General features: G+C 50.6%; 1 protein-coding gene across 4 annotated transcripts in view; it reads right to left on the bottom strand.

The window, feature by feature from the left end:
* Positions 1–19,568, bottom strand: part of LOC142831502 (FLYWCH-type zinc finger-containing protein 1-like) — a 30,411-nt gene extending 10,843 nt beyond the window's left edge. The window contains exons 1-3 of one of the 4 annotated variants that reach the window (XM_075941697.1): positions 19,006–19,274; positions 13,588–14,018; positions 201–626 (exon numbers count right to left, since the gene is read on the bottom strand). In XM_075941697.1, the coding sequence (XP_075797812.1) occupies positions 201–626; positions 13,588–14,018; positions 19,006–19,259 (1,111 nt within the window). In that variant the 5' untranslated portion in view covers positions 19,260–19,274. Of the gene's footprint in view, positions 1–200; positions 627–1,008; positions 1,376–6,749; positions 6,932–10,874; positions 11,061–13,587; positions 14,019–18,823; positions 18,962–19,005 lie in introns of those variants that run through there. The other 3 variants (XM_075941694.1, XM_075941695.1, XM_075941696.1) reach the window with 3 other exon arrangements.
* Between the last annotated feature and the right edge of the window lie 202 nt (positions 19,569–19,770).

The following is a 19,770-nucleotide window of genomic DNA, read 5'->3' as shown; positions in this document are numbered from 1 at the left end:
ACTGGGAAATTCTGAAAGGCCCTGGGACCCCCAAATCATAATGCCGTCTATCCCGTGGGCTTAATGATGACTGGGATACATTTATATTTTTGACATTGAACACATTTTGAACCCACACGAAACACCATTTTTATTTGGGCATGAAGGATCTGAGGAGTCTTCCTCCTCCTCACCCAAGTGAGGAGAGGGCACGTACTCACCCACTCCTGGGGTGGGACGTTTCTTGGGAGGCAAGCTCTGCAGTGCCAGGGATCGGTACCCCTGGTCCTCCTCTGGGGTTTCAGGAATTGGCTGAGGGGTGGGCTCTGGTTCTACAGGGTACAGCCATAGGCTCACCCCATCTTCTTGGCCTTCAGAGCCTTCAGGCAGGTCTGAGTGAGGCAGCTTCTTCTTCTGGTGCCGGACCTTCAGGCCCTCCTTATCAGGTGGGTGACAGTGGTCCCGCATCACCGTGACTCGGAAGCCACGGGTGATGGCCCGGCCCCGGCAGTGGAGCTCCGAGTGCTTGCGGCACTTCCAGTACACCTTGTCCCCCACAGCCTTTTCTTGCTTGTACAGGTATGATTTGTACACTAGAAGGCGGCCCCCATATGGGGTCTTCAGAAACTCCAGGGGCTGTGGAGCAGCTAGGGGGATGAAAAGGCTGGGTTAGATTCTCTAGGGCAAGGCTCGGGGTCAGGGGCCTTGGAGAGCGGGTCTTGGAATAAGGGAGGATCCTGTGGGCAGGATGCCTTCTCAGGCTCCTAGCTTCCAGGCAAGCCCAGGTTTTAGAAGCTGATTCTGTGATGAAGGGAGAGGATTTAAGGAGTTTAGAGAATTCTGCATATAGCTACAGTTCCCATGCGCTTGGGGAGAGAGCCTGGTGCTTGGGACACAGGGTGTGCTTAGAGTCTAAGAGGCTCAACTGAAAGGAAGAATGGGGTATCCAAGCTCACCCCGATGGACAATAGGGGTGGGCAGGTCAACAGGTTTGTCAGAGCCAGGGTCGGCAGGGCCAGGGAATCTCACCAGAATCTACTCTGCTACGCTTCCGGTGAATTATTCGCCCCTGCTTCTTAGCTGGCAAGGTCTGGGGGGTGTTGCTGGATTGGGTGGCAGGGCCCGGCATCTCCAGGGACACGGCACCCGTCGGTTTGGATCCCCCTTTATCCTTGGCCAGGACCAGATTGGAGGACTCTTGGGGTTTCCTGGCTCCAAGAGATGGCTCTTGGCCAGCTTTCACATGCTCACTCTCCTGCTCATTGGGCTCAGGCAGGGGCATCCTGGGTCTGAGAGCCTGGCCCTCAGGCCACCTTCAGCCCTCTGGCAGACAGGTAGTTCTTCCCCTTCTTCCTCTTTCTCCCAGGCCAGACTGTGGGAGCCCAGAGGCTCTGTCCTAAGAGAAGAACCAAGGCAATTAGTGGAGGAGGCCCCTGAGCCTGGGGCTCTAACAAATGGACCTGGAGTGGAACCTGGGGGAGATAGAACTTCCTCAGCGCCCTGAGGTTGAGAGACCGCAGAGGAACCCTGGACAGATGCCCTCCCTGTACCTTTCCTGGTAGCCCCACCCAGCCTTTCCAGGGCTTCTGGTGACTAATACGCTGGTTATTGAGTTTCTACCTTAGAAGCCTCATCAATGCCTAGCACAGATCCCTTCCAGACCATTCTTAGTGAGCCATCTAATAGGTGAGAACAGGCACAGGAACCAGACATGCCTGAGAATGAAGAGGCCGAAATCCCACTGTGCCTGCTCAGATGCCTGGGCATCTACCAGGCTTGGCCCTGTGCACTTCACCTCAGTGCTGGGCACCTGTCTCAAAGCACCCAGACCAGCCAGTGCTGCTACTCTGCGTGGCAGAAGGCTGAAGCCTAGCTCTAGGAAATGAGCCTCTCTGGGCTCACACAGGTTACCCCCTGACCTACTCTGGAGGCCTCAGCTCAGCCGGTCTTCCAGATACCAGAGGCCCTTTGCATTGACCTTGCAACTGCTGTTCCTGGTGTTGCCTTGGCTGGGCAGAGGCAGGGTTCCAGGCCTCCAGTACTGACAAGGATGGTCAGATATGGAGTGCTACCCTAGGGTGGGCTGACATTCCTGTCTTTCTAGGACAACTGAGCAATATGTAGTTAGTAAGGGGTTTCCCACCTTTCAGTAAGAGTCATTAAACAAGACAAAAGCACTCCAGACATTTTTAGCCTCTTTAATTTTTTTTTTTAAAGCTGAGTGTAGTGGTACATGCCTTTAATCTCAGCACTCAGGAGACTCAGTGTTCCAAAACTGGCCACAGTGATGACTCCACTCTGTTGAAAACACCAATGGATTTGGGGATGGAGTTCAATTGCTAAAATGCTTGCCTGATGAATATAAGGCTACTCTCAGGCCCCAGAAACAAATAGAAGCAGGCACGATGACAGTTCATTCAGGAGGCCATGCGGAATGAGACCAGTCTGGGCTCATAATCAAGTCTAGTTTCAAAAAACAAAAATCCAGGCCAGTGGGATAGCTCAGTGGGTAGAAGTGCACAAGCCTGATCCCTGGAAGGCACGTAAGAGTAGAAGGATTCCACAGAGCTGTCTTCTGACCTCCACCCAAGTGTCACATCACACAAGCACAATAAAACACATAGACATACAAATAAACAGATCTCAGATACAAATGTAAGATGCCGACATTCATGTTGATGGGGATGTGGGGATTCTCTATACAATCCTGTTTTTTATTTTTTATTTTTGTCTTTGTAAGTATGTACATGAGTGTGCACATTGGTGCTTGAATGTAAGTGTAGGCAAGCAAACCATGCATGTGGAGGTCACGTGACGACCTTGGGCGGCAGCCTCTGCCTTCACCTCAACTGAGGCAGGGTCTCTGAGAGGCTGCTGGAAGGAAATGCCAGTTAGCTTGTTTACAAGAGTCCTGAGCATCTCCCCACATCTTACCACAGCGTGTTAGGACCCTAGATACCTGATACCACATCTGGTCTTATGTGAACACTAGGATCCAAGCCCCAGTCCTCAACCCTATTTCAGTTACAAAAACAAAGCAAAACCAGACGGCATTGGTGGTGGTGGTGGTGGTGGTGGTACACATCTTTAATCCCAGCAGGGGCAAACAGATCTTGAGTTTGAGGCCAGCCTGGTCTACAGAGTGAGTTCCAGGACAGCCAGGGCTACACAAAGAAACTCTGTCTTGAAAAACCTAAAAACAAAACAAAAAACCCTAAACTACATCTTACTTATTGTCTACGTGCATGTGTGCATGCATTCAATTGCATGTGAGTCACAGTGCATGGAGGTCAAGGGACATGCAGCAGTCAGTTCTCTATGACCAAGATGGATTCTGGTTACCTAATCAGGTCTCAGCAAGGCAGCAAGTGCCTTTCCCTGCTGAGTCATCTATCTAGCCCATTAGGATTTGTTTGTTTGGGGATTTTTTTTCCTTGTTTGCTTTGAGACCAAGTCTCACTCACTATGTAGATGAGGCTGGCCTGGAACTCAAGGAGATCCACCTACCTCTGCCCAGGCTGGCATCAAACTCACTCTGCAGCTGTGACTGGTCCTGAATGCCTAATCCTCCTTTCCCTACCTCCAACTGTTAAGATTATAGATGTGCGCCACCATGCCCGGTCCTGTATTATTTACTTTGCCCTGTATTAAAGCTTAGGCTTTAATGTGTTCATTTTGTAATATCCATTTCTCACTAGATATAAGCCTATAAAGAAAACACAGTGTGTCAGGTTAGGCAGATGTGAACAGTATATTCAAGAGTCCGAAATGTGTGGTTTATCTTCCATCTTCTCTCTTCCCTCAGTGCTAAGGTCAGAGCTGGGTGATTACTGTAGCCCTGCTGGTGGCTATGTTTCTCAGAGCAGGCCAAGATGCTCTGCAATGTTGGGAATTATCCAGTGCCTCTCAGACACAGCTGAGTCCAATCTTTACGTGCTAACTAAAATCCTGAAAGCCAGAAGCCTCTCTTGGCAGCTAAGAGCAGAGAACAGCTACCTTTACATGGGAGATAAGCTGTATTACCAAGGCCTTGCTGGGTAGAGCAGAGAACAGCTACCTTTACATGGGAGATAAGCTGTATTACCAAGGCCTTGCTGGGTAGGAGACCTGGGCCAAGCCCAGAACTCCCCTGGCCACTCTTACCCGCAAAGTAGGAAAAGTGGTGAATGAGGGTCAGGGGAGATGCTCAGTGGGTAAGAGTACTTGCTGTAAAAGTATGAGATCCTGGGTTCAGCTTCCCGGCATCTCTGTGAAACAGGGTCACACACCTATCTGTAAGCCCAGCTTTGGGGTGTGAGGCCAGGCAGACCTCAGGAGCTTGCTGCTACCCAGAGCCTCACTGAAACTGTAAGCTTCGGGTTCAGTGTGTGATTCTGTCTAAAACTAAGCTGGAGGCTGGCTTTCTCCTGACTCCCCTCCCCCAAGCAGTGAACGAAATACTGTAAGTGAATTGTTTGGGCAAGCATCGCTCCTGAGACAGGATGAAGGGGGTAGCAATCCCAATAGGCCTGCCACTTATTAAAGAGGGGTTTTACAACCTCAGTATCGGTGAATCTGCTTCACTGTGAGGGGCAGGGCAGGGCAGGGCAGGGCAGGTTGTTTATAGAACCTCTAGCCTCTATGCACTACATAAAATCCACTATCACCTCTTTTCCCAAGTTACTGTGGAACCAAAACTGCTGGCTGTCCCAGGAAGCGCGGATGGCAGTCAACTGTCTGAGTGCACTGTTTCAAAGCAATTTAGAAACACAGACACTGCAGCAGGATGTAATGGTGCACGTCTTTAATTCCACTACTCAGCAGGGAGGGTCAGGAGGATCTTTGTGAGTTCAAGGCCAGCCTGGTCTACAAGCTGAGTTCTAGGAGTCTGACCTACATAAAGAGATCCTGTCTCAAAAAGAATAATTTATTTTAAAAATATAGATATTGAAGAGATGTCAGCCAGTAGGAACCTATTCTCCAAATACCTTGCTATAATTTGGATCATGACTGTCTCTCCCAAAGAACCACAGTGGCACCACTGGGAGGTCATAAATCTTTAGAGGAGGTCCTTAGAACACTGGGGTATGCCCTTGAGGGACATATGGGCACCCCAGCCTTCTCAGTCTTGACTTGATATGAGCAGCTTGCCCCATTAAATGCTCCGAGCCACCATCACACAGCCCTCCCACTGCAAAGAATTCGTCTGCCAGATCTTGGACTAGACGTTTGAAAACCAAAGAAAATTACTATCTTCTCATTCTGTTTTCGTGACGTCATCATCTCCCTCCCCCTTGAGAAGTACACCAGCACTGAAATGTTTTGTCAAGCTGGGGATGGGGCTGGGGTGGGATGGCTCAGCAGACAGCAGCACTTGCTGTGTAAGATTGAGGACCTTAGCAGATGCCAGCATTCATGTGACTGTAGAAGGCAGAGACATGGCTTCCAGTATAGCTCCAGGTCCAGTGAGACCCTGTCTCAAAGGAATAAGGCAGAGAGTGACAGAATAGGCCTCTGCATGCATACACACACTCATGAGCGATAAGGAAACATGGGAAGCCAACTGATATATTCCCCAGTCATCCTAGATCATAATTTGGCTAAACAGACTCCCTTACCCAGCCTGAGGTACCCTCAAATGTGTCTCTCCGTGTATGCAACCACATCATCTTTCATCTGCTTTCCTGTCAATGAGGCCTTCCTTCCTCACCGACTCCCTCAGTTCAGCAAAATCTGGGCCGAGCTCTAATGGTCTTCAGCTTTGGTCACTCCAATTTTCCCCAAGAGTACCGACAAGATGACAAGCTACTCTTCTTAAAATTCAAGCGCACGCACGCAAGCAAGCAATCAATCAAGTGCGTGTGCGGGCACGCGCGCGCGCACACACACACACACACACACACACATATCCAGCAAAAGCTATCTCCGTCATAGCCTAGCATCTCATCGACTCTCCTGTAAGAAGCTCCCTTACCACAACTTCAGTTTTTCCCCCACAAGTCAAGACTACTGGCTCTTGAAGAACAATGAGATAAACGAAATACCTGAATCATACCAGAAAACCTAAATCAAGCTTCAGCAATGGTATGAACCCTGGAAAGCAGAAAGTTAAAAACAAACAAAATCACCACCACCACAATCAAAAGATCTCTTTGGAATGGCTATGATTGTGAGAGTAAGAGTAAAGGAGGGTTTAAAGGCGGCAGATAAACTAGGTCTTGAATCAATGGGTTAGCAAGTCAGTCGTTTAGAATAGAATGGAAAGGAACGGAACAGAAAGGAATGAATTAGAACAGTCTAATAGATCTGCGTCATGTGAGCCGGGTAAGCGGTTCTCTTTAAACTTGTGATTCACGAATCTATCGCCAGACACAGAATATACACATAAAACATATTTCTCAGTCTAGAATGAGTCACAAAGTTTGAAAGTCATAACGGGCAATCTATAGTCAGAACTAGGAGGGCTCATAACCAGCAAAAAGTGCAAGGTCACTGGGACCTGCGGCCGCAAGGATGGGCCGCGACAGAGGACAGAGCCAGGTAGACACGCACTGGGCAGGATGGACACGGTCCGAGGAAAATGAGAGAAAGTGTGATCCCGGATTTAGGGATGTTGAGATCGGTACAGGGGTCGGGTGGATTGGTGAAGAAAGGAGGCGCACCGAGGCGGAGGCGCGAGCCCGAGCAGCGGAGCTGGGGCCCCTCCCTAGCACCGGGCCTGACCCCGGGGCAGCCGGAGCAGGCATCGCTCCGCCGGCCGGACCCTCCCGCCTGTAGGGGCCCGTCCTCACCGACGGCAGCGGACCCTGCGTCTCCGGCGGCTGAGCCACGAGGTCCTTCGTGTGGGTCTCCGCCAACGGAGGTGACGGCCTAGCAACCGGGACTGCTCTAGGAACCAGGACCCCAGCGCCCGCTCCTGCCGCCAACTGCCCCCCGGGGAGGGATCCCGTGCCCGCGCGCGCGCCCCCGCGTGGAGCCGGCTAGGAACGCCTAAACATTACTAGCGAGCATGCGCAGCAGAGGCGCGGAGCCATTCCTAAGGCGGATATCACTTCTCCGGGTCTTCTCTGCGCAACGCCAACCTAACACCATAGCCAATCAGCGTGCAGGGGCGGGTCTATTAACATGGGGGAGGCGGGACAACCCATGGTCCGGCTACAGCATCCGGTGGGGCAGGGCAGCAGGTGAATTTGTTGTGTGGATGCAGGCGGGGCATCCACACAAAGAGGGTTCCGCGGGAAGTCTTGATTGAGACACCAGGCCTTCCGTAGGATTTGACTGTAGTGTTTGTTTGCTTAAATGCGTTCTTAGGCCGGTGTTCATGCTGAACTTGCTTTTTTTTTTTTAATTAAAAAAAATTTTCTTATTTATTTTGGCTTTTCAAGACAGGGTTTCTCTGTGTAGCCCTGGCTGTATTGGACTGCTCTGTAGGCCAGACTGGCCTCGAACTCAGAGATCTGCCTGCCTCTACCTCTAGAGTTCTGGGATTAAAGGCTTCACCACCGCCCCCCAGCGTTCTTTTTTTAAACATACATCTTACATTAAAAAAAAATTCTTATGTATTTGAGTGTTCTGTCTACATGTGTATCTGTACCATGTACATGGCTGGTGCCTACGGAAGTCAGAAGAGAGTGTCGGATCCCCTCGAACTGGAGTTGCCAATAGTTGTGAACCACTGTATGGGTGCTGGGCTTCAAGCCTGAGTCCTCTGGAAGAGCAGTCAGTGTTCTTTTTTGTAAATTATTTATTTATTATTACACAGTGTTCGGTCTGCATGCCAGATCAAATTACAGATGGTTGTGAGCCACCATATGGTTGCTGGGAATTGAACTCAGGACCTCTGGAAGAACAGCCAGTGCACTTAACCACTGAGCCACCTCTCCAGTTTTCCTAAACTTTCTTATGCAGCACATTGAAGCCTTTAAATATCCTTCACTCAATCCAAGACAATCTGAGATTCAAAGTAATGACAATACCAGATCACAGGTTTATATAAGAATCCAGGAGCTGGGTTGGGCGGTGGTGGCACACGCCTCTAAACCCAGCATTCAGGAGGCAGAGGCAAGCCGATCTCTGAGGTCGAGGCCAACCTGGTCTAGAAAAGGAAGTCCAAGAACAACCAGGGATTATTACACAGAGAAACCCTGTCTTGAAAAATAGAAGGGGGAGGAGGAATAGGAAGGAGGAGGAGGAGGAGGAGAAGAAGAAGAGGAAGAGGAGGAGAAAAGAATCTTCTGGAGCTAGATGTGATGTGGTACAAATGAAATTGAAGCAGAAGAATCAGGAATTCAAGGAATTCAAATCCATCCTCAGCTATATAATGAATGCAAGACAAGCTGGGCTACGTGAGACTCTGTCTTAAAAACACCACCACCTTATGTGAATAAGTAAATGGAAGATAGAGGGTTTTTTTGAAATCTAAAACCTAAAAAACACAGAAAATGCAAAGCCTAGTGTGGAGGGGCAAGCCTGTAATCACAGGAGGCAGGAGGCAGAGGCAAGGGAACGAGGCCATTCTGAGCTACACAGTGAGTCCCAGGGAAGCCAATGCTACATAGCATGTCTCAAAAACCAAACAGGGCTAGAAAGATGGCTTAGGCAGTGGTTCTCAATCTTCCTAATCCTGTGAACCTTTAATACAGTTCTTCGTGTTGTGGTGACTCCAACCATAAAATTATTTTTGTTGCTACTTCATAAAATTGTTAAGAATCTCATAATGTAAATTTTTTTTTTTTTGGAGATAGAGGTTTACCAAAGGGGTCTTGACCCACAGACTGAGAACTTCTGGCTTAGAATTTCTCAGTACTTACTGCTCTCGCAGAGAACAAAGTTCCATTAAGGGAGTTCTGACCTCCTCTTCTGGCCTCTGTCAGAATCAGGCATCTGCATGTTACGTACATCAGGCAAATGCTCACCCAGATGAAAGGAAAATAAATCCTTGAGGCTGGGCAGTGGCAGCGCACACCTTTATTCCGAGCACTTGGAAGGCAGAAGCAGGTGGATCTCTCAGTAAGTTCGAGGCCAGTCTGGTCTACAAAGCTAGTTCCAAGACAGCTGAGGCTACACAGAGAAACTCTGTCTCGAAAATCCAATAGACAAATAAATCAATAAATAAATATTTTAAAACAAACAAAACCGAGCATGGTGGCCACATCCCAGTTCTTGAGAGGTAGGTTTTGAGACAATCTCAGTTTGGCCAGGTGTGATGACCCACACTTTGAATCCTAGCTTCTTGGGAGGTGGAAAAATAGTCAGGAACTCAAGGACACAAGGGGCCCTGCTTTAAAAGCCCAAGTTTAAGAACAGGCATGGTGGTTGCTTGCCGGTAATCCTAGTATTCAGGAGGCAGAAGCGGGCTTGCTCCCAGGGAGGACTGTTTGCTCTGCCTGGTATTCAGCTTTTACCACAGATTTTTACCACAGGACTAGCAGGCTCCCCCTTCACTTCAGAGTTGGTGCGACACCAGCTTCCTGCAAGTCCCCCCACCGCGGGCTACTCTGACCCACACATCTGAACTGTACATGGGCAGAACCTATAAACCCTCTGCGTTTTGGTAATACCAAATCTCTGTCCCATTTTTCCTTTTCATGCTCTGCCTGTTCGTGGCTCTGCAGGCTCCTCTCCTTATGGTCTCCATACTAGTAAACTCAGGAGCCCAAGTAGACAAAGAACCCTTCCCTGGTAGTGTTAGCTTACGGGTGTGGGGATGGGGCAGGAAGCAGGCGCAATAAATCTAATACATTGTTTGAATGCAAGAAGCCATTCTGTGTCTGGTGCTTAAGAAGCCCTTGTTTCTGACATTCTGCCGAGCAGTACTGACTGAAATCAGTAATCCAAGACCTCACTCCAGGAGGCGCTCAGGTACCGCGGAGAAGCGGGAGGGCGCAGATCGTGCGCGCCCCCATCTGGACTCCGGAAGCAATTGTGAGGCAGAGTCTTGGCGGCGGAGATCTAGGAGTACTGGAAAACCAGGAAAACATATAGGGGTTTGCACACAGGGTAGCCTTGCCTCCTTCTCCCTTGCTCTATTCTCGGGCCTGGGGGAGATGCGGGATGGGGTTGTGTGTTTAGGCCAGAAGTTAACAAATGCGCTCCCTCTTATTTTTTGAAACTGGGATCTCACTGGACTTGAAGCTTGATGATTTGGTTAGACTGGCTGGTCAGCATGCCCCAGGGATCCTACTCTTGTTAGGGGTCCAGGCTGTGTGTGTGATTTCTTGGGTGGCCTTGCACTCTTGTGAGGATCCCAGGCAGATCCTTGACAAGTCTCAGGTGTTGGCTCAGCCCTTCCTCAGTGATACTTGTAGGGAGGAGGCTGGGGTCCCATGCTGGGAGCCAGCAGTCTGAGGGTCTTCTTCTAGGGAGCAGGCTTAGATTAGGAAGGACAGTGGCCTATGGCAACCTCGGCTAGAGGGAACCTGATGCCTCTTGCAGAGGGAAGGGGCAGGCAGTGATGAAGACCAGGCTGTCCTGGGTCCAGGGCAGGGGTACCATTTCAGGCTAGCGGCAGCACAGGGGCAAAGCCTTGGGAACCACTCTGCCAAGAGCTCGTTTTCCAGGCCACGGTAGCCCACCTGTGAAGCTACAGGTTGGAGGCCCAAGAGAGACTCAGCCAGTCCAAGGGCTCAGAGCAGGCAAGTCTGGGGTGGGAAGGATGGGGAGAAAGGAAGTCTCCAGAGTGATGGGGTCAGAGCGGGTCTCCAACGACCCAAAATCCTCCAGTGTTTTAAACCTGCCCTAGCCTGGAGGGGGTGGCACATGTCGTTAATGCCAGCACTTGGGAGGCAGAGGCAGATGGGTCTCTGAGTCTGAGGCCAGCCTGGTCTACAGACTAAGTTCCAGGGCAGCCTGGACTATATACAGTGAAGCCCTGCCTGGAACAAAAAAACAACAGCAACAACAAAAACCTACCCATGGAGGGAAATAGCAGACAGTTTATTTCCTTTTTTCCTTCTTGTTTATAAAAGTAACTGATAGAGCGAGCAGCACAGGCTAGAGCAGCTGCCAAGGTTAAGGGGAAGGGCTGGGTGCCTCAGGGAACTCAGGGCTCCCCTCAGGACTTGAAGACGACACCTCAGACTCTCCACTGTCTTCTGGGCCACCTGCATCGAGAAGAAAGGCAGATAGGTCAGGCTGATAACAAGGAGCAAAGGAAGGCTGGGGGAGGCTGGCCCCGCGCTCACACTGCTCTCCTGTGAGGTGAGAGTCACCTTACCCGTGGCTTCTTAGGGGTCAGTACAGGGCCAGATACCTTTCTTAACTGATTTAGAGAAGTTCTTGCCACAACAGAAATACTGTTCCTAAAAAGCCATGAAGGTCAGGGTCACAAACGTTTCTAGGAAACATCTGAGCAGGAAGTGGCTGAGTCGCCACCAGCTGACCCTGGGTCAGAGACAGGGAGGTGTGCGTGAGGGAACAATGGACGGGAGATTGTCAGCTGATCAAGAGCAGCTGCCCAGCACAGCCCTGAAGGGGTACCAGCCTTCCTTAGCATTTCATCTGGAGACGCGAGTTTGGCCCCAGTTCTCACAGAAGCCATGTTGCTGCAGAGCCTGCACTTACACAGGAAGCAGCTAAGGTCTCCTGTGATTGGAAAGGTACACAAGATGTCCCCATACCCCAGTCCTGTGGGAAGCGTGGGATCCCAGCCAGACTCCACTCCTCTGTGTAGTGACAGACCCATCCTCTGCCCCCGTGCTGGTGGGAACCAGGTTGGGGGACAGGGAGGCGCCCAGAGCAGGACTGACTAGGGGGAGCAGAGAGTCAGCACACCAAAGTCTTTCTTGACTCCTCAGCACTGCTCCAGCTGCAGCTGGGGTTGAGGGTCCTCACGGTCCCCAAAGAACTCCAGGTTTGTAGCCATGGTCACTCCATCTTAGTTTTCCTGAGATTTTAGCTTCTGTGGGTGGGGGTGGGAGCAGGACTATGAATCCTTACAACCTTAGGCTATCCCCTTACATCCCTACCCCTGCAGCAGGGTCCCTGGCCCTAGCTAACTGATGGTGGCACAGGAGCTTTCTTGTCTTCCTCCTCAGCGAGTGCATGGCTGATCCCAAGGGGCCGTCTGTGAAAAGGCAGAAAACGGAGGCCCAGGACTTGGCTTTTCTCACCCTCAGCATCTCAGGGCCTGTCAGATGCTATTCTGTAGGGAGAGATCAGCTCACTTATCTTCTTCCTGCCACTGAGCATCCCTAAAGGTTTGTTTGAGTTGCAGCATCACCTGCTCCAAGCCTAGTGGGGAAGGGAAACTGCTTCAGACTAACACCCACCCACCCTCATGGGTAAAAGTCATACAAAGGGACAAGAGAGACAATGTCAGATAGACAACCATACACAGAACACATACAGTAATGAGCACAACATACACACGCACAGTAAGACACCCAGGTTAGGGCACTTCCAGCTCCAACCAGGAAGCTGTCTTGTCACCCTCCCTGGACCTCCAGGTGCTTTTGGTGCCTAGGGCTCTCCTTTCAGCTCTGGTGACGTTGGGAACTATGTCTGTGTACTGGCATGTGCACCACATCCTAGACCAAGTCTCAAGTCTTTAACTTGTGTTAAGTGCTCCTGTGGCCACCACCCCAATGTCCTGATACTGAGTACTCCAAACTTGGCTACTTGCTGTTCTCCTGTACCATCCTGAGTCCTTGAAAGGGTATCTGCCAGCCCTCTTTGCTTGTCCCCAGCGAATTCCTCTGCTACTGCCACCTCACTACTCCCAGGGAGGCCTGAGATAACCACAGGTCCCAAGAATCTGACTTGAGGCCAGCCTGAGCCGAGTACAGCGAGAGGGACAGTTTGCTGTCACCGGTCACCACCCACCCAGTCACACTTGAGGAAGGTGCACAGCCATGGTGGAGTGGTAAGGGGTGAAGCTCGAGTTACCCATGGCCTCCCATCATCTCTTCACTGCAAACAAGAGCAGAGGGCACTGAGCTTTCCCAGCAAGCCTTGGACCCTCATCAGCCTGCAACTTCCAAGGCTACTTCTCTGCTGCCCCGACAGTGTCCTGGAGCCTTGTTCTGTCCGCTGTGGTAGCTTCAGTGTGGGTAAGGCTGGGTCAGAAGGGACAGGGAGTTGGGGTCCCCACAGCTTCTGTTGGCCTTGAGACCCAGCACTCAGTGAACACAGAACTGCAGGTCTACCAATGGGTAAACTGTCCGACTAAAGAAATGTCGGTACTTTTTGTACCGGCTGTGAAATGCTTGTGGAACATGTGGCAGGTGCCCAAGAAGCCCAGGCCTTGGGAAACACCTGTGTGTAGCCAAGACCTTGAGAGTCACCAGCAGCCTCCAGCATGGACATGCATGGCAGCAGGCCCACCTCAACCTCCGACACTCCTGTGATGAAGCAAGGCATGCAGGCCATGCAGAGGGAATTCTAAGGGACAAGGCTGCTTGGCTAGACTAGGAAGGGTTAAGCCAGGGTCCCAGGCTCCTCAAGGAGTACCCAGTAGCACCTATAACCCCTGAGCCCTCTACCTCCCACCTGTGCTCAGAAAAGTAGAGGAGCAGAGATAGTGACAGCAAAGGGAAGAGCGGGGACTCTCAGAACTGGAGCCAGTTGCCTATGGCAGCTCTGAAAGGGACCATATCTCTGAGGGGGCAGCGCCAGCTACAGGAGCCTCACCCAGGTCCAGCTTGCTGCGCTTCTGTTCGGGCTCCTGGGGGGCTGCTTCAATGGCCCGTTGAGCCTCGGGGTGAGTCTTGAGGAGGGCCTTGGCCAGGGTGGCGGGGCCTGGCACCCCCAGGGACATGATGCAGTGCACTCCTTTGCGTTTGGCCGCGGCCACTTTGGCGCTGTCTTTGGAAGCTGTCAGCAGGACCAGTTTGGAGCATTTTCTGGGCTTCCTGGGGGCTGCTGGGACCACATCTGTGCCAGGCTGGGGAGCTGGCTCCTGGCTTGCCTTCATGTTCTCACCCTCCTGCTCACTGGGCTTGGGTTGGAGCATCCCAGGACCAGCAGCCTTTCTCAGGCCACGTCGCCCTAGCAGATAGGTCTCTCCTTTTCCTCCTCCTCCTCCTCCCTGGCCAGGAACCCGGGAGTCCAGGGGCTCTGTCCTAAAGGAGGAGGCAAAGCAGTCAGTGGGGGAGGATGGGGTGCTACCAAATGGATCTGAGATGTAGCTTAGGGTGATGGTAGGAATGAGCGATTTCACCCTTCACTGTTTTACTATGCCATGAACTCATTCCTGTGCCCCCAGTGGCAACAGAGTTAACATCTACAAAAAGATGAGTCATATTTATTCACAAGGTAATTTTTCCCAGTAGTCCATTACTCAGAAGAAAAGGGTCTCCTGTGCAACGCAAGTGTCAGCAAAGAAAATACACATAAGCTGGACTCAGCGGTAGTGCTCAAATGAGCATGCTCAGTGGTAGTCCTAAGTTAGATCCCTGGAACCTCAAAAAAAGTTAAACAGCAAGTAAAGAAGATTATTACAAATCGCTGGGCAGTGGTGGTACAATCTTTTAATCCTAGCATTCAGGAGGCAGGTGGATCTCCGCGAGTGAGGCCACCCTGGTGTACAAACCAAGTTCCAGGACAGCCAGGGCTATTACACAGAGAAACCCTGTCTCAAAAACAAGCAAACAAACAAAGATTAACACAAATCACTAGAATAAAATCAAGCACATTAAAATTTAGGATTAGGCACAACGGTACAAGCCTTTAAACCCAGCACTCAGGAAACAGAGGCAGGCAGATCTCTGAGTTTGAGGCCAGCCTGGTCTATATAAAAAGTTCCAGTTCCAGGACATCCAGGACTATATAAAAAGACCTTGTCGGGGCTGGAGAGATGGCTCAGTGGTTAAGAGCATTGCCTGCTCTTCCAAAGGTCCTGAGTTCAATTCCCAGCAACCACATGGTGGCTCACAACCATCTGTAATGAGGTCTGGTGCCCTCTTTTGGCCTGCAGGCATACATGTAGACAGAATATTATATACATAATAAATATATAAAAAAAAGAAAGCCTGGTGTGTTTAGCATCGAGGAAGATAGTATCGAGGTTAGTATCGAGGAAGATACTCAGTACCAACCTCTGACCTGCACCTGCACATGAGAGCACCTGCAGACACATGGTATGTCACATGTATATGTACACTATGCCACACATGCAAACATACAACAGGCCACACATGCAAACATACAACAGAGAGACCCAGAAACCTATGAAATGGTGTGAGGGAGTGGTCGGGTACCCTGCCCCATCTTCTTGCCAAGTCCAGCACAGAGCAGTCCAAGTCGAGACCTGATGTCAATCTTGATCTTCATTACAGGAACCCAATGATGTCCCTCCCAAGTATGACCACCATCCCACTCTGCCCCTGGGGAGGCACTTGGACACTTAGTACCACACAGCTGGTGAGGGTCAGGACTGGAACCCAGGCCCACTGGCCAAGAGCCAATTCCAGTAAGAAAAGCTCTCCACAGAGAGAGTCCACCCTTAAGCGGGTAGAATAAAATAGACATCCACAAGTCCATAAAGATATAAATAACAGTATACACTGGAGAGGGCCCGAGTCTTCCTCATGAGTTCCAGGGCTGGGAACAGAGTTGGGAGAATGTCTGTCCAGCATGCACAAAGCCATGGGTTCCAGTGCCAATGCCACATAAACCTTTTATGGTAGCACATGACTATAATCTCAGCACTGGGAGTTCAAGGTCACCGTTGGCCATATACAGAGTTTAAGGCCAGGTCAGGCTAAACCAGACCCTGTCTCAAGCTAACAGAATTCTAAAGAGGATGTTCCTCCTTGAGACGACCTTAAATCCTCTCCCTTGTCACTTAGTGACTCATTCCCAAGGAAACAGGGATGATAATAGGAACCACGGGGCTCATACATCACCTCCACCAGGTGATCAGAGTCAACATTATCTGCAGTGAGTCACACAGATGTGAGGTGACAGCGCTGAGCTGTGCTGAGGCCTTCACCTTTGTGAGATCCCAGGAAACCTCAGCCCCGCATTACCGGTTATTCTACAAAACACCTGGCTAATGCCCTTCAAATCTGCCAACACTACACGGTGGTGCCCATGATCTGGGATGAATTCGGGATGATGATGAGAATGAGTGATTTTGCTGTTCACAATCCCACCTTTCACAACCTTTTAAAAAAGATTTATTAGCCGGGCGGTGGTGGCGCACGCCTTTAATCCCAGCACTCGGGAGGCAGAGGCAGGCGGATCTCTGTGAGTTCGAGACCAGCCTGGTCTACAAGTGCTAGTTCCAGGACAGGCTCCAAAACCACAGAGAAACCCTGTCTCGAAAAACCAAAAAAAAAAAAAAAAAAAAAAAAAAATTGTAAAAAAGATTTATTGCCGGGCGATGGTGGCGCCGCCTTTAATCCCAGCACTCAGGAGGCAGAGGCAGGTGGATCTCTGTGAGTTTGAGACCAGCCTGGTCTACAGAGCTAGTTCCAGGACAGGCTCCAAAGCCACAGAGAAACCCTGTCTCAAAAAACCAAAAAAAAAAAAAAAAAGATTTATTTCTACTATTTTTATTTATATGTATGTGTGTCTGTGAGAGTGAATGCCACATGTGCAGGTGCCCTTTGAGGCTAGAAGAGGGTGTCGGGTCACTTGGAGCTGAAGTTACAGGTGGTTGCGGGCTGCCCAACATGGGTGCTGGGAGCCCAACTTGGCGCTCTTAACTGCTGAGCCATCTCTCCAGACCACCCTCTCAAACTGTAACATCCACGAACTCTCTTTCTTTCTTTTTTTTTTTTTTGCAGTAGGCACATATTTAACATTTTAAAAGATAGGATACATTTATTTGAAAGGTAATTTTTTTTATTAGTCTTCTACTTAGAGATAAACAGCCTCAGACTAGATCTTCCACATATGAGGGTGAAGCAGGAGGACCAGGAGTTCAAGATCAGCCTGGGCTACGCGAGACCCAGTCTCAAACAAAATGAATGAATGAATGACTAAATAAATAAATAAATAGCTAAGTGAAGCTAGGTGTGGTGGCTCACACCTAAAATCCCAGACTAAGGAGACTGAAGTGGCAAGATTGTCATGCATTCCAACTTCAAGAAGAAAAAAAGCACTTGCTGTACAACCTTGAGGACCTGAGTTCAAGTCCTCAGCACCATGAAAAAGCCAGGCCTGGCCATACATGCCTAAGCCCATCACTGGAAGCGGAGACATTCAGATCCCTGCAGTCCCTGAAGCTTGCTGGCTGACCCATCTGCTTCGCTAAAATGGTGAGCTTCCGGTTCAAATTAGAGGCGTTGTTTCAAGGGAATAAGGTGGGCAGTGGGCAGGGGGCATTCAACATCCTCCTCTTGCCTCTGCATGTGTACAGCATTGTACACCCCCACACACATACCACACATACACAATGACCCACACCACTACCCCCCAAAAAAGTGAAGAGTTGGTGTAGCCTGGTTGAGAGCTTGCCTATGTTCAGTCCCCAGCACCGCCAAGTGAAGCAACCCACATGACCTTGGTCATGACAAAGGAGACCAAGAAGAGCAAAAACGGCTCAAGACCCAAGAGCACACAATGAGTGGGAGGCATTCACACATCATCATCTGTGAGAGGCAGAATAATGACCCCTGAGATGTCCAGGTCCCAGGCCCTTGAGGCTGGTGTCACGGCATACACCTACCACCCCAGCAGTAGGAAGGCTAAAGCAGGAGGACTAGGATTCAAGTCAAATCTACTTATCCAGAGCCTGCCTCCAAAACAAGGGTTATCAAGATGGCTCAGCAGGCAACAGTGCTTTCCACTGAGCCTCAAGAATTGAGTTCCGTCCCATGATCCACCTGGTAGGAGATTCAGCTCCCACAAGCTGTCCTCTGACAGCCACAGGCATAAACACACTCCGGCTCCCTACCCCAAATCAAACAGAAGAAACAGGGCAGGATAGATGGCTCATTGGTCAGGGGCTTCCTGCTCTTCCAGAGGATGGGGATTTGGTTCCCAGCACCCACATCTGGCCTCTAAAATGTACGAAGATGAAGTTGTGTTATTTTGAGTCACTAGATTGGTGGCCATAAAACAATTAAGGTCCAAACTCTTACTGACAAGGCTTTGGAGGTTTGGAACTTCTCGTTATCTTGGGGTGCTCAATAGAATTACCTTCATCAAGATGAGGGTGAACCAGCAATGTCCCAAGAGAAGGACAGACCTCCTTACCCTCTCTGGGCTGGTTTGATCTGGAGTTGCTAGCATCAGGTGAAGGGGAAAGTCATTGAAGTCAGGACGCCAACAGCTGTTCCCATAGTCAGTGTCCTGCCAGTCATGCCTGTGAGCGGACTGCTTAGGGAATGATATGAGGCTGGGGCATGCAGGGCATATTCTCACAGGGAGACAGAAGGAAAAGGCAGTGAGCCTCCCAAAAGGCCAAGAACTGAATAATATGTAGAGCAGAGCAAAGTTTCTCCTGTCTCCTAATTACCTTGACTCAGAATGATACCTTCCACCACCCTTGGCCAACACATCTGGTCTTGAGCCTAAAACGCCCCAGTTCCCTGCTCCCCTACCACCAATGCCCTCCACCCCAGTCTCTAAAGCATCTCCCCAGCTTCCAGTCCTCAAATTCTGCCACTGGGACAAGAACCCTCAGGACAGATGCGACAAAACTGCAGAGGTTAAGGATGGGTGTGTACCAGGCAGATTGGGGTAGGTGAGCATTAGGAGGGCGGGGTCCCAGATTGGGGGTGTTCAGGTTCGGTTCAGGGGTAGGATGGGTTAGTCAAAGGGAAGCATGGAGAAAGGAAGAGCCTTGCAGATGGCAGGCAAGAAGAGAGGCAGAGCCAGGGACCCTTTCCTAGCACCAATCCCGGATCCCGGGACAGCCAGGTCGGGAGTAGCTTCGCGGGCTGGGACCCTCCCGCCCGCTGGGGCCCGTCCTCACCGACGGCAGCAGGCCCAGCCTCTCGGACGACGGAGCTGCGGCGGGTCCCTCAGCCTCAGTGCTTTTGGGACCCCGCCTTGGCTCCCGCCGTCACCTCAAGCTGGGGTCACGGGGAGAGCATGCGCAGTAGGGCCATGAGGGCGATCCATTCCTTTGACAAATTCCGCCTATCCGGATATTACCTTCGCAGCAGCGAGTGGATCGCTTGATCAATCGGCGTGAGAGGCGGGCTCATTACCTTGAAGGGGACGGAGCCAGTAGTGATGGAGCTTTTCGGATGGAGCAGCCTGGATTTTGGATCCCGGGTATGGTTTACTGACGTCTTTCCACTCACTTCAGGCAGTATTTGATCTGGTACCCTGCGGAAGAAGCCGGGACATTTATTTAAAGATTCTTTTCTGCCCCATTGAGGCAATGGAAATGCCCTTCTCTTCATTGACGCTAACTGGATTATTCAGCCAAGAATTTCTAACTGCGCAGCAGCGTTCGACGTTAGTCGGGCTCTCACCCATTACTACAGCCCTCGCCCATTAGTCCATCTTTCGTCACTAGTTTGGCCCTAGCCCATTGTTGTGGTCACCTCCTGCTGGTATAGCCCTGACTCAGCATTTTGTCCCAGAAACCTAGCACTGTGGAGGTGAGACTTGGGATGGCTCAGGACTCTGTGTTCTTTCTGTATTTTGCGTGCTCGCGTATCCTGACATCCTGGGGTTGTCGGGCCCACACCCTCCAGCGGAAAGGTTCATCCCCTTTACTCCTTCGTGTCCCTGACTCTGCAATCCTTGGGTCCCACCCTCCTTTCTGATTACTTTACCTCCTTGGCTCCATCCTTTCTCAACGTCATTTCCTGGGCATTCTCCAGCAACTCAAGGGCCTTTATGAATCGTATCATCTGCAATCGATCAGAGGTTGTTGCTAAATTTGTTTCAAGTATCTTTGTACATAAA

This window comes from Microtus pennsylvanicus, chromosome 11, assembly GCF_037038515.1.
Source record: "Microtus pennsylvanicus isolate mMicPen1 chromosome 11, mMicPen1.hap1, whole genome shotgun sequence".
In the NCBI taxonomy this organism is placed as follows: domain Eukaryota; kingdom Metazoa; phylum Chordata; class Mammalia; order Rodentia; family Cricetidae; genus Microtus; species Microtus pennsylvanicus.
The sequence above is the reverse complement of the archived record's forward strand: the minus strand, read 5'-3'. Positions and strand labels throughout refer to the sequence as shown.